Here is a 15,766-nt window from a genome sequence, read left to right as displayed (position 1 = left end):
ACCTCACACTCAGTCCATAATGTCATCCAATTTAAGACCAAGACTTGGAGAAGATATCTGTACCACAGAATTATAAAAATCACTCATGTCGTTGTACTTACACAGTAATCAGCAATATCACTTGAAGCCATTTAAATTTTATGTATATATATACACACACCTATACAAATGCCACAAGACTAATTTTCTCACAACACAATTAAAAACATTCTAAATTCAGTATATGGGCTTTAGACTTCATCAATTGATTAGTTAAAATTACTGTGTTCCTCTAATCATCTATAAAAGTTCAAAACGGTAATCAAAGTCAGTGTACGCAAAGCAGTTATAATTGAGATAGGGCTTTCTGTCCACAAGCTCATGTGAAAAGGGACACAACAAAGGATAAATTTACTAAAGAGATGATCTGGAATGTGCCTACATGAACACAAAAAATGTTCAAATAGACAAAAGAAAGAAACAAACAAAAAAAAAAACACCAACAAAGTGTCTACTACATGTGTCCAAGTACTTCAATGTATAATTTACAGCCTAGATCACTACCCTGAATATCCCTTAAAACAGGAAAAGGAATGCATCAGTGTTTTATTAATCTCAAGACATACAATGCTCAGATAGGAAAATAATATTCTGCCATTGACATTGATTTAAGTACAGTACCAAAGAAAGCTCTCAATCTGCATTTCATGAACAAAATACTTAACTTATGCCAAAAGAATACTAACGAACTTTTTAACCTGACTGTTGAAGACTGAGATTTCAGGACTTTTTTTTTTATTCTGATAATTGAGGTAGAAGTTTTCAATATAGTTTTCCCTGGAAAATTTGTTTCTGTTTTTAGAGTATTCATAATGTGACACCAACTAAAGAAAACAACTGCAGTCGTTGAGCAAAATCAGCTTTACAACTGTTCCAGAAAATTTGTTTGCTTGCTCTTAAGAGCTTGTTCCCATTGTTTGTTAGAACATACTAACAGACACATGAAAATAGTGGTTTTAAACATATTTTTTGAGACCCAGATTGTCATGGAAGAAATCGGTAATAGCACAAGAAACAGAAAGGGCTGGCTTTCTTTCTTCTGCCCCACCCCATCCCTCCACCTTCGCCACAACAAAGAGTAAATAATTAAAAAATGCTGTGAATATTGTTTATCTTCAAATGAGCATTTTGTAGTGACATATTATGCAAATTAAGTTTTTGTAAACATTAAATGCTGGTTATTTGGCATTTATAAAACTATATACTGTTGATAATTGTTGAATATGCCAAACTATTTTTTTCTTCCAAACATGAACTACTCCAAAGTCATGGGATTTTAAACACATCCCCATCCAATGCCAAACATAGTTGACAGTCAACTGGGAGGTGGTTTATAAATCTGGGCTGTAATCTCTGAATGTTAAATAATAAACAAAAATTCAAGAGCTAGGGTTTTCATCTCTGCTGTTCCTTTTAGAGAAACCTGTGGTCATAAGGGATCCCACAGAATATGGCCAATCATCCTTTTTTTCCCCAAAACCTGAAAGCACTATATATTCTTATGATCATGCCACAGCCATTTATCTGTAAATGGCACTTGCTGGGAATTACAGATCTTTACAAACCAAAAAGCATAAAACTTAGTTTAAAACTAGTATAAACCTGAAGAATACTCAGAATATTATGCACTGCTTACACAAAAGCCTATTTTCAGCAATATAACAGTTCTGTGACTGGTACTGTTCAAAATATGTAAAAAGTGATTATTTCCATATATCACCGGTAGTGGTTCCATTCATTACTCCAACCACTGCTGCTACCATACAGTACAGGATAACAGCAATACACAAAAAGTCCAATAACAAATAACACCAATGCTCAGAAATGTAACTCATAAAAGTTTATACTAAAAGCATGGTATCAAATTATATAAATGAAAGGGGAAAAAAGGGGAAATATTTGAATTTCTTTAAAATTTAAACATCGATTTCAATTCTAAGAACATTAAAGATCAATATGATGGGGAAATGTAAATGAAAATAATGATGCCCCATTCATTAGTAATTTCAAAAGTAAAAGCAAAGACATTAGTCCTGATAATGGGCATAAGCTGACTAGAATCTGTTGATTATATATTAAATTAATTTAACCTTTTGAAATGTTAATTACCTAATCAAAAGTTTGTAATTAAAACAAATCTTGACCATACAGATCATACCCACTCCCTCTTCCCACAAAAAATATATGGTTACAATCACATAAAAAGCATTATTTCAATAACATTTTTGTGTAAAATCACAGCCAGATTACTTAAAAAGAACTGTACTGATCTGAAATGGGGGAAGGGATTAGTTCCAAATTACACCCTAAAAAAAATAAAAAGTCTAGTTTCTTTTCTTGAAACAGTATAAAACAAGAAATCATTCTATGTCAGTTTCATTCTCATTTAAGTGAAGAGAAAATACAACCAGCTTCACTTTTTTCCCAAAATGTTTAATGTGTATTTTTATTAGTGTTGATAGTAAGAGAAGATTTTTATTTAAATTTAAATGATCCACTTTAGCCAATATTCGTTATTTGTTGATCTAAACAATGCCTTCTTATTATGTTGATTTACTAGAAAAAAAAGGATTTACATATAGTATTTAGGTTTGGTCATGTTGCCTGACATGACACCTTGCCATAGACAGTTCTACGGGGTTATTTTGAAGGCAGTCAACACCAGAGCAAGCAGAAGCTGGGTGACTACTGTGAACAATTGGCGTGAACTTGTATGCAGCATTCCACTGAGTTTTCCCTACGACCTCGGGTACCAGTTAAAGGATGAGAAGAACACATACGATGTTTGCTGAAAATCTAAAGTGTCTGTCCAGTCAATTTAGTACCTGGATGCACAGAAACTCAGAAATATTCCAGATGCACCATCATAATAGGGACACAAATTAACTAAGCATTTATATAAATGGATGCGTATACATGCCAAAATATATACAAGAATTACAAGTCTGGTACGCTGTAAGTGATATTTATCAAGAGAGAATTCTTTTGTTTAAAATGTTGTTAAACAACCATCTATTGCTTCAAGCTGCATGAACTAAATGCATGCAGTGCAAGGTTACAAGGTGCATAATCTGGTATTATCACCCAAATCTATCAATATTTAGCACTTCGTTACAAAATACCACTGCTTTTGTCAAGTGAGGCACTAGTACAGAAGGTGTCATGAAAAGCCACTGACACCATACCTCTTCAACAGAAAATGCTATGGTGTATTAGTGGACCTACTGCTCAGCATGAACAAAATTCTCTCATTAAAACTTGCATTATTTGAAAAAAACCAACAGGTAGGTTTTCAGAAAACACATATGGTCCAAACTAATAATCCTACAGTTCTAAAATAATAATTATCCAGGACTACACAACCTTTGACAATTCTTCTCAAGTTAAAAGAAAAAAGCATTTCAATTTGATTGTACCAATATGCCAGTTCAACAGGATTTCTTCACAATATCTGTCAACAGACTATCTCTTTAATCTTTTCTCACCATGCAGCTCACTGAATTCTCTGTTACCCTGAGTCTTTGATCATCAGCTACAAATGAGGGGTGTGATTGTATGCAATATTTATACTATCACCATCCCATTCCCACCATCACTGTAAAATAGTTGTGACTCTGAAATAGAGTGTTTATACACAGTACATGACTCAACAACCCAGGCAGACAATTTAGAACTGGCAACTGCGATTATACAATCAAAAGACTAAAGAATGCACTTTTTCAGTGCAGCACATGTTTATATGGTGCTAACATAAATGATTTACAGTCTAAAGTGGCTGTTTGTAGCAAGAAAAATACAAACTACCATGGACTACAAAGTGCAAGAATAATGGTTCTGAGAGTGATAAGAAATTATGACAGTAGAAAAGAACAAAAAATGCACTCAACCTATATTTTTTATGTGTAATATTTTAGAGATAGAGGAATCAAGACTTCAAAAACATCAAAAGGTATTTGTAAGGCAGAGGTACATTTTCCTGACAACATGCAATTTGAACCCACAAAGTCCCGAAAACAGATTTTCACAGTTGACTTTATATTACATGAAGAGATCATTTCAAACCAGGATGTGACAAATCCAAGTTAGCGTAAAAAAAATATCAACAATATCCAATATCCAAAAAAATGTCTGGATGGAGGGAAGAGAAATGCCAAAAAGCTCATTAAAATAAAAACAGTAAACAAATAATGAAAAGGTGTGATGAAGACATCTGAGATTCAAAGGGAATTGCACTGCTCACCTTCTGCACCAGGTAAAGCCTGGAAAGCTTCTCACACAATGTCTAATGACAAATATCAAAGATCTTATCTTTTTATATGGCAAAACAGATAGATGCACCTGAAGAAATTGGCAGTCAGCATGGACTGTGATCAGGCAGCCTTAAAAGATTTTTTGTTGTTGTTGCACAAATCCTTAACAGTCCAAATATGCGGAAAAGGGAAAAGGTTTTTAACATGAAATGTTCCTTCAATGACTGCTTCTTCAAAAGCTAACTGTAACTGCTCCATCTGGTAAGACCAGCAACTAACAAGATTTCACAGCTGCTTTTACACCTGGCATTATTCTGATGTGTATTAGCCTACTGGTGCATGTGACTAGCATCTACAATTGGAAAAAAACTATGTCACAATTCTTCTAGCCAAAATACTGGCCCACACGATAACCCTTCTGGTACTGTCCAACACGGCGGATGAAAAAGTACACCAGCAGGATTCCAATAATCTGTAAAAAACATACAGAATGTATTAGTGATCTGAAAGGTTACTTACTAAATTAACAAGCATGAAGTATATCTTAAATAAAATGCATGTTCATAACACATTTTAACACTATTAAAGGTCTACCTGACTGGCCTGAGTTAAAAAACAGATTCTGGTAGATAGAGATAATATAGATATATTCTGAAACAGCAGTTTATTATTATCTAACTTCAAAGTTGGAGATTTGCACCTGTAGTCAGCAAGTTCTGCAAAATTGCTCTCCTGCATGAGAACAATGTGCGATATCAGAGCTAGTCCCAATCCACACTAAACATCTAAACAATGCCCAGTTGTCTGAACAGTGTATCAGATTCCTTGAAAGATGTCAATTTATTTTGCTCCTGTGAAGATCAAAGTCTGCATAGTCTTGAAGTACAAAGCCATACATGTTTGAATCTGAGGAATGTAGGGATTCAGACACACAAATATCAAATGAATATGCTGAAGTAGCAGATAAAGCAGATAATGAATGACTTCACTGTTATGACTAGCATGGGTCAATGTTCGTTAAAGTTTGCAAACTGCGGCTGACCATTAAGCAAAAGAGAAAAAACTTTCAGCAACATCTACTAAAATATTGAAAAAAGGAAACGAAGCAAGTGGAAAAAAAAACAAAATCAGATATACATTTTTCATAGTTTTGTGTTTTTTATATGAATTTGCAAATGCCCTTTAAAGTTTTGATCAGTAGCAATTTTGTAGCAGTTACCACTGTCTTTGCTTAGGTGTATGCATATAGTACTTTCATATTGAATTCAAGGGGTAAAAAAGCACTTATTCTAGTAATATTTTGACCTAACTGTAAGTATAGCATACACTATGGCACTGGCACTGTCACTGGAATTCAGGAGCAAAAACAACTTCCAGTAACATTCTGCCTAAACTGTAATTAATAATAATTACTTACACATATTACGTTTTAGGCAACTTAAACATAAATGATTTATTTAGGCAAAAAAAAATCAATATAGAGCCCAAAAGCAACATATAAATGTCTTGTTACTCACACAGGGAATCACTATTACCAGTGTATTTGTATGTGTGCGCTTTATGTCAAAAATGACAAGAGGCACTGTAATCATTGCAACTATATCAGTGCTGACAGCTATATCAGTTATAACACATACATCAGAGTTGGCAGGATCAGATAAAACAAAATCACAGAGAAAAATGAAAAATAACATTTAACATGTGCTTTTTTAAAACTTAACTCAGGTTGAAAAGTCTATTGTTTCTTATTGGTCCTTACCAATGTTGGACACTGCATAAACAATGTTTTATGCCATCTATGCTGTGCTTCACCACAATAGCTATCTCCTTCAGAACTCTAACTGTTCCAGGTAGTAATGTTTGTTTTCATCTGTCCCATGGCACTGTGAAACTATCACACTAGTATACTGACTTACTTAAAAAATGCTGGCTTTCTACATTTACAACTGCTGAAGACCATTGCTGCATTTGCAAAACTTAGATCCATGTGGCTGTAGCCAGGAAACCTGGACTTTGTTGAGCCTATGCCACAGACATGACATAAACTTTTATCATTACTGTGTTTCTTAACTGGCACACTTCTTCAATTAACTGTGAGCAGTAACGTTTGTAAGTACTGGTGACTGTACACATAAAAAGAAGGAAGTGCATTTTTACTTTTGGGCACGACTTGGCTGTCCTGTGGTTTTTATGTCACAGTACATCTCACATCTATATACATTTTCTGGATAGTGCTTTCATTCATATGAATAACAATCCCATATTGAGTTTGTATTATACTACTTCATATACTACCACTATTTTTACTTCTAAAGCCGTCACTGTCTGGCATTACCATGGCTGAATTATTTCCCTACCTACCTTTTTCTGCTGAATTTCTTTTGTTGTAGTCTTCATGATTTCCTCTACAAGCTTCTTTGGTATTGTAATGTATTTATGCAAGAACCAGCTTCTTTCTTGTTTCTTTAAGACCAACCTGAATGGTTTGCATTTTTTGCAGATATCAGTAGATATAGGTGCTACAAACCTAACCTGTAAATTTCAGCTTCCAAAGTCCATCTGTTAATTATCTGCTAGCAAAGTACACGATTCATACCTGCCATTAACAAGCACCAGTAATGGTGTATTACGTCACGCTAATGTACCATCCACAAGGTTGCCAGCAATCAACACCAAACAGAAAGAGAGAGAATGAGCAACAGTTTGGACTATTCAGACGTTGAAAGTCTGCATTTCTTGTGCTAAAGCAGCAGTTTTTCAGAACCACGAGAAATGCAGACTGTCAGCATTTCGAATAATCCAAACTGTCACTCATTCTCTTTCTGATGTTGTGAATCACAGAGAGTGCAATCTACCTTGGTACGTAATGCTGCGTGTTTTAAGTTCCCATTATTATTATTATTAATAGAAATTTTTAACCAAATCTAGAAAGAATCAGAAAGAAAACATATATGAAATATGAAGACCCTTCAGTATTCTCCATAGCTCTATGTCCATAATACAGATGATGTCCTGAGATGATCCTACCTGTGGAATGGCAAAGCCAAGAGCTATAGCTCCAGTCAGGTCAAGGTGCTCTAGCAGCCAGTGCATGAAGAAGTGGGTGCATCCATTGGTATAAATATACTTCTGAGCCTGCACATTTTATCATCAACTCCATGAAAACTCATCTTATTGTTACTGTAAGAAATATTGGCATAAATGTACTTCTGACTCTGCACATTTTATCAGCTTCATTAAAACTCATCTCATGTTACCCCAAGCAACCTTTTCTCTATTTTCAACTGGAAACCTCTATGTGCAGATTTGAACTCTTTAAAAACTATGCATTATCAAGAACCAGACCATTCAATTTTATAAAGTGCATGTTTTTTGGTATCTGCAAATGCACTCACACACATGCATGCATATTTAAGTGCTGCTAACAGCTCACTAGATTTACATTTTCAACAAGGAGTCTGTTTTATTATTTTAAAATCCAACAACTAAAGTTACAAATTTTTAAGTTTTTAAAAATGTAGCTAGAGCTACAAATATCCCTGAACAAAAACCAGCAGTGGAAACACAACATACACTTATTTATAATGAGTACATAGTTCTATATTTCTCATCAAACAATATCAACCACTGCAGTACTATTACTCACAGTCAAGTTTCCAATAACATCATGGCCACAAGTTTCTGACAGCTTTATTCCCTGCAACACAGATCCCCATTAAAAATCTGACTCAATACAGTCTGCCATTTATATAAATGGAACAAATTCATGTAGTTAGAATCACTTTTTAAACTCAACAATCAAACACGGAATCACTATTTAAACTATTACTGTTCTAAAATTTCAAGTTTAAAATTGTCATGTTGTATTATGGTATGAACCTGACATGAGACAGTCATGATATCCAGTTGAGCACACAAAATGTCCTTCATTCACCTCCTGACTTCGACAGCAGCTAGCAGGTACTCCACACAACTTTCCATGTCTGCAGAAATAGTCCTCATTCATCTCTGAGTAGTCTCGGTATGACCTCAGTCCACAGCACTCATACTAAAGTAGGCAAAAAGAAGCAAACTCATGCATATCCAGGCACAATATCATGCACTCTCTAGAAGACTGTAAATTCTTTGAACTATTTTACATCTTTTTACACCGTGATCATGAAAAGAAACATCATCAGGGCATCCTAGCATCTCAGTTGCTACCCAGTGTCATTTTCATTGTTATTTGCAAGTTGTGCTAGAGTAATAAATAAATTCCAGACATTTGAAAACAAAAATTCCACTTCAGTTTATCTTAAGAGTTTCCATCTAGTGTACAAGTGTGTATCCGAATAGCATTTTATTGGTAATTCCCTCAGTTTCCAAATTCATAATTTGCTCCTTGAAAGCAACTAGTGTACAACTATCAGTGTCTATAAAAACCGGTGCTATGTTCCTCTGGTATATCTAATGGAATAGCAATGATTTACTTAACTCAATGAAAATATAAAACAAATTTTCAAAACATAAAATATAATATTTATTCACCAATATATCATGTGCAGCATTCGTTTTACAAATATTTTGAATTGTGTATAGAACTGGTGTATAATATAATATATTGACATTTAATTACTCATAACACTGAAAATATGCTTTCACACTGTTCACTTCCCCTTGCTGCAAATGTTACAGCCAGACCAAAGGCACATTTGAAGAGAAGCCACAAGCATTAACCTTTGCTTCTGCCTATCCCCTCAGGGATTGTGGCAATCTTCCATTATTATTCCGTCAACAGCTGGTGACAGGAAGTGATGACAATTACAATAGATGCTACCTAAAGAAAATAACCCACGATGTGCCTAAAGTTCACCCTCTATACCTTCCAGCATGTCAGATAGTACTAGGGGTCAAAAACATTCAATGGGTGGCTTCCCTCCTGCCAATGAATGGTTGTTATTTTATGCTAAGTCAGCACTTAAGGTTTTATCACAATAGGCTAATCCAGCCATGTAGGTCATCATTCTGGTTGTTTCTCAGACAGAAAATTCAAACTAGTTAGTTACTATAGACTTGCCGGCGAAAGGAAATTACTGCACTCCCAATAAAGTAGACTATGTTCTATGAAATATTATTACTTTAAGGAGCTTTCTTCCTTTTTGGTACACATCATTATGATTGACATGAAGTAACATAAAAAATACTAAAAAAAAAAAAAGCTAAATAAATACTCATAAAAATACAACAAATAAACCTCTCACAAAGAATAACGTTTCAGACAGTCCCAGAGAAAGCAGTGGACAAAACTATACCCGGTTCTGTAGGTAGTCCATAGCTCTTGCAAGTCCCTCATTCTCTTTGTAACCTTCCACAGCAAACATTAACTCTGTACTTAGGACTGAGGCAACTCGCTTGGCAGTCTGAAAGCAAAAAATTTCTATTGCTTTAGTTAAATTCTTAAAAGCCCTTGGTACAGAAAATTTAAATATTTGCTCCTTGACTTATCTTCATTTTCCAAAATATTTAACACACTTCACCAGGCTGTGTAATATTAGCCAGTACACTGTATTACATCAATGGCAATATCAATGGCATTATAAGATAACTATAGACAACAAGACTGTTAAAAGATGTTACAACACTTATTTAATTCATCAAGGCTTAAACTGGTAAGCTGGTTAACCCTCTTAGCACCACATAAAAATATAAAATTACAATGACTGGTTTATAACTGAAGACAGTGAAGATGACAATAGGTGAAGTTTGTTTTTTATTATTGCTGCTCTGAGGTAAATATTAGACCAAGAAACCTATGCATTTTTGGAAAGGAGAAAACTTTAACTTTGCAATAAATGTACCGAAATTGACTGGAACCCTCAGGGGAAGAGGCGAGTTGGGAGACCAAAGCAGACATGGAAAAGAACAGTAGAGAGTGAGGCAAAGGATGTCGGAACCACATAGGCCCAACTAAGGGGTGCTGCCCAAAACCAGGTCCGCTAGTGAGGTGTTGTTGCGGCCCTATGCTCCTTGAGAAGTAACAAGGAACAAAACTAAACTAACTAGAAGTAATGAAAATCGTCTTCTCCATGTTTCCTGGCAAAGCCACGATTGTGGCTCATTGTGCTAAGAGAGTTAAATGCTTGGACTTTTGTGGATATTACTATTTGTCCCTAAGTCATAAACAGAAGCATTTTCCTGCATGCATCTGTAAATTTATTCATATAGAAATACATAGACATGCTTATACATTCTTTCAAAATGCTGGAGATAAAGCCCTCAAAAAAAAAAAAAAAAAAAAAAAAAGCCTGCATAAGATGCCACATTAAAATGCTGCCATTTTTTCTAAGCAATTATAATTTTTAGAATTGCAGCCAGACTTGTGTAGTATTTAAAATGATCTCTCATAGAGGAGAACTACAACATTGTCGTTAAATAGCCTTTCATAATAGCAATAATTAGTGTTTACCATCCATAAAATGGTTGGGGTTTTCAGATGCATAGTGAAAAAAAAATAGGTGTTTACAGACTGTTAAAAACTGTTGGGTTCTTTTTTTTATTTATTCAGATCACTCCCCATTAGACAGACATATTTTAAATGTTATTGACAGTGGCAGAAAAAGTGCACACTGCTTAATCCCTGAGTATCTGTTTTAATTAATTTTATTATTTTATGCATATGCATCTAAGTCCCTAACATTATTACTCATTAATCACAACATACTCAGTTTTCATGGCTGATTTATTACATAATGTCTTATGAGATGAGATCTTCAACCTAACCTCCTTTACATTTTTAGACCTTTTGGCAAATTTTCTTTACATGATTTATAAAAGTTCCTTCATAATGGGAAACTCTGTGTAGTTCTGTAATAAAGGCAGAGCAAAGAACTAAAAAGCACACAATAGATTATTTTGATACAATATCCAGCACCTCATAAAATACAGCGTGTTTTGCACTGAAAGGGTGGACTCCTGTCTATGCATATGGATAAGCATATGAGTGCATGACACAGTCTGAGCATTGACTTAGGGACTTATTGGCATGATTGGAAAGTTACTGGTTTAAAATCTAGCACTGTGCTTATTAGTCGTGTTTCTGGCATTACTTTCTTATCTTTCCTCTTTTGCATGCATCTGGTTTAGGGATCAATGTATCTCTAAGGAACTATTCTATTAAACAAAAGATTTTCTTGACTTGCACAAAGCTTAATTTGCAAAAATGACCAGTTAGCATAATCAATAGGAAATGTATTAATCAACATGTTCTTTATTACAAAAAGTGTTCAGCAGAGAAGGATGGTGCATGCTCCCATATTATGAACACAATCTGGGTTCCAGAAATAGCAACAGATCAATAACTAACAGGCTAGTGTCTGGTGTCCTTGGGGAAAATCAGCAGAAGTGCCCCAACAATCTTCTGTCCCCCTAATCTCCACTAACAATCTTACAGTCCTTGATAAAACTCTAGCCTTTCAAGGTACAATTTTTAGGAAGAGAGGCAGAAAGTAAGATATTATGAGGAATATTCTGGATCGAGTTTACCTTAATTACATCATCAAAGGCACAGAAAACTCACCCTATGCAAGTACAGCTAGTTTGGGAATGTTATAATGCTAGCTACATCTTTGTTAATGATTTAAATAAACTCTTTAACAATTCTCTTCTCCCCTTGACTCATCTCCCTTATCCCTCTTCCTCTTCTCTCTTTCACACACACACACAAGATAAGCCATGTACATGTTTGCTAATATATCATAAGCTTTAGAACATCTCAACCAAACCTGCGAAAAGTGCAAAAATCTGCTAACTATTTAAAGCATGTATGGTTTTCTTAGTATTAAAATACAAACATATTTGTAAATCTCATCAAATGGAGGTAAGACCAAGAGGCATACTTATTTCAGCACTCACAAAGTGGAGCTTTTAAAGCTTGAAAAGTTTACTTCCAAAAGAAAAAGAGAATCAGGTTTAAAGAAGTGTCAGTAATCACAGAGAAGAGAAAAATTCTCTAACCATTCTATTTATATGGGTTGTACAGACACACATGCACAACACACACCATGGTCATTCAGGGGACTACTTTATCTAATTGTTGATGTAGAATAAAAAATCTCTGATGAGAAATAAGTTCATGCTCAGGGGACCACTTTATCTAATTGTTGATGTAGAATAAAAATCTCTGACCAGAAATAAGTTCACGCTCAGGTTAATTGCAAATTTTCTCTCTTTTTGTGAACTAAGTGGCTTCCATGATAACAGACCTGCTCTCTGGCTGTGAGCCAGGGAGGAAAGTGTGGAAGCTAATTATGGCCTACATTAACCCCCACTGCAGCCTGTCTAGCACATTCGGATCCAATGTCAATAGCACTTTTCTGACCTTGCCCTGACCATCACCTTTTTATGGAATTCTTTAATCTGCCTCTAGCAACATGTTAAGTTACATGAGTTTTGATTATTTCCCTACTGTAATTAAAAAAATAGTAGTAATCTGAGGTTAATAACCAAAAATTCTGTTGATCATTAAAAATACCATGCTATGGATGCTACTCAGTTCTGCAGGGTCAAGACTATTGCACAATCAGACACTGATGCATGCAGCTTATTAGCTGGAAAAGGTACATTTGACAACAGCACTCACTTTACTTCCAAGGATATGTTAGTGGTTTTACAGATAGAATTTAGAGTTGATGAAATCTGAATGGCCTTTCACTAGTTTTAAAATGCATACAGGAAGGGCATAAAGATTTAGACAAGCTAATTTCAATACACCACTTTTACAATTTATATCCACAAAACATCTGCATCTGTCCCTGAAGCTCCTTGCTCCTATGTCAACAGTGCCACTCATTTTCATTTCTCGTACAAATTTCTTACTGGTTCTTTCTACATGCTGAAACAATTCAATAGCTTCCTGTACAGTTTTTCCAAGTGGTTGTCCCTTGATAGCATTCTGTGCAAGTATTTCTTGGGTTTCCACACTAAGTTGCCACATAATTATTTCAAGCATTTATACCCCAGCAAGATGTACAGTCTTTATTCCTATAAGTTTCTTGGGAATGTTTAATGATGGGCTCTTTTTTCATTTTAAATTTTAATCATTTTTGTTTTAATTAGTCACTGTAGATATTACTGGATGTTAGCAGGATTTTGTTAGTTTGTTGTCTGATCTTTAATCATCATGAGCCTCTGATAAAAGTTTTAGTCAATCAATGTACTTTTATTCAAGAAAAAAAGCATATGCCTCAAAATTATTATGCTTTTTGATTTGTTAATCATATAGGTAACACTCTATAATTTAAGCATTATTAAAGCAATGGCATTGCATTAACATTTACTGTTCTCTATGATAATTTTACTTATAATAGGTTAGCTGAAAGTGTAAAAAGGTGAGATAAACTCATAAAGTGTATAACAAAATTCAACTTTATATTCAATAACCTAGAAGTGAACACATAGATAAGACCATCACTATGACCTCTTGCCAACAGAAACAAAAAAAAAAAGTGTCAACAAAGTTAATTATGCAGACCATGTCCAGTTTTAAAAATCAGTCAGGAGTTATTATTGACAGTATTTTCTGTGTGGACTGAGCTCTTATTTTTTGTAAAAAAGGAAAAAAAAACCCACAGTAAGTGACAAAATTTTACACACACTAAAAAAAAGCTTCCTAGGTCCTTGCTGCTAATTATAATCTTACAGTAGCACATTTGTGCTCACAGTCCCAACCTGGGACATCTCAAAATGATAGAAATTCCTAACTTTTTCTTATGTTACTTGTTGATGATCTTATTAACAAGCAAAATTTTTTTTAAACCCACAAAATGAGAAGTGTACATCAGCTGTTTACAGTGACCAATAGACACACATAGCCTACCTGTTCTCTGTAGATGAAAGCAATTACACCAATGGTGACTTGGACCAGAAAGGAAATCACAGTAATGACCAGAAACTGGAAAAGGGTAAAAGAAAAATTATAATGATAATGATGATTATGATACTAACATTAACACAGAAGCAAAAGTTTTATTTATAGGTCATCACTATAAATTCTCATTCTTGACCTATTTAATATCTAGGGGGATTTACACAAATAGCTTACTAAAAGTAAACTTGCTGTAAAGAGGTTAAGGGTGTAGAATTTTTACAAAAAGACAAAAAAGCAGAAGCCTTGTTGGGAATTATTTTGTTTTGTTCTTGCCAATTTCCGCTTTACCATGCTATTCCAAAAATATTGTGAGCACTGGGTAAATGACAGAGTAAGGAAAAGACAGCAGTTTGTGACACTATGCATCAGTCGATAACAATATTTATAAACCTACATAGAAGTTCGTGGTCAGGGTAATATCTTTTTCGGAAAATTGCTTAGTTTCAGGCAGTTATTTTGTGTACACATGTAAGGAAGGAATTAGGAATAACAACAAAATATTGTTCACACCTACCACTTTCAAAAGAATGATGTTTTCAGTAAGCGTCCCAACCATGCCACAAAGGGCATTGGCAGCAATGACTAGTCCCACAACAATCAGAAGAGCCACAGGCAGAGATAACTGGTTGTTTAGATCGGCCACTTGCTGCCTGTGCAACTCTACCAACACGCCGATGGCAACCAAGATGATGCCCACAAACTGTAAAATAAATTACAGTTATTATGCTGAAGTCTTAACAAATCCCATTTCCAGTTCATTTATTCATAACTGATTCATATGATTTTTTCTTAAAAGAAATCCACAAACTGCTTCAATCTGCCATATTATTGTTTGCTTTCAATGGCTATGTATTAATTCTGTACGGTAGTGTTAAATTATACTGTGCTCGCGCACTTTAGTGTCAAGTATTTACAACAGCATTGTCATCTTTTATTTATGTACGCATGCGATAAATGCCACAAGCGCATCAATCGATCAGTAGTATTCTTTGACATCTCCTGTCCGTGATTGGCACAAATCGAAGCTGTATAATACAGCGGATTTATGCCGCTTTTTTCACCCACGCATATTATTTGAGAATTTAAACAGCCACTCACCAGGAAAAGCAGAGTATAAATAAAGAGAAAAAGCTTGTTGCAGCTGTACGACGTTCGGGCACACAATGGGTGTCGAGCATATTTACGTTTAAAAGCGTCTGCTTCAGGAAGCATCTTCTGCATCCCGTCGTTGTCCGCCATTTTGCGTCTGCCTTGTCGCTACCTCTCGCTCGCGCTAACACCGTAAGGTCAAAGGTAAGCGAAAGGACAAAGGTTATCTGGTGTGTTCGGTATTCTTGTGGGTAGATTGGTTCGATCTGAATGCCTACTATTTTAGTTGTATAAATGTCTTTATTTATTACTTGTCTTGTGCTTGAGCTACTGCCAGTAGCGGGGAACGAAGGATCAGTCTAAACTTACGAGGACTAATAACGTCAACGAATCTACAAAAATCCACAAATCTGTGTTCAGAATGTGACCTTTCCAAACGAGCAGATACATGTAATAACAATAATAAAAAGACATGTGCATGAGG

General features: G+C 34.9%; 1 protein-coding gene across 2 annotated transcripts; it reads right to left on the bottom strand.

Moving 5' to 3' along the window:
* Positions 1-4,053: 4,053 nt before the first annotated feature.
* Positions 4,054-15,470, bottom strand: LOC112556395 (tetraspanin-15-like). Of its 2 annotated transcripts, XR_003097723.1 has the most exons (9): positions 15,292-15,470; positions 14,708-14,893; positions 14,143-14,217; positions 9,581-9,688; positions 8,224-8,337; positions 7,936-7,986; positions 7,317-7,424; positions 6,651-6,765; positions 4,054-4,761 (listed from the first exon to the last, which is right to left on the bottom strand). XR_003097723.1 is itself a non-coding variant. In XM_025225370.1 (8 exons), exons 1-8 carry the CDS (start codon positions 15,430-15,432, stop codon positions 4,675-4,677), a joined length of 870 nt encoding a protein of 289 aa, XP_025081155.1. In that variant the 5' UTR covers positions 15,433-15,469; the 3' UTR covers positions 4,054-4,674. The 2 variants fall into 2 exon arrangements, 1 of the variants encoding a protein (XP_025081155.1); XM_025225370.1 differs by lacking the exon at positions 6,651-6,765 and having other exon boundaries at positions 15,292-15,469.
* Positions 15,471-15,766: the final 296 nt, after the last annotated feature.

The sequence above is a fragment of the Pomacea canaliculata genome, linkage group LG1 (genome assembly GCF_003073045.1).
Source record: "Pomacea canaliculata isolate SZHN2017 linkage group LG1, ASM307304v1, whole genome shotgun sequence".
Classification (NCBI taxonomy): Eukaryota; Metazoa; Mollusca; class Gastropoda; order Architaenioglossa; family Ampullariidae; genus Pomacea; species Pomacea canaliculata.
This window is presented reverse-complemented; position numbering and strand designations above follow the sequence as displayed.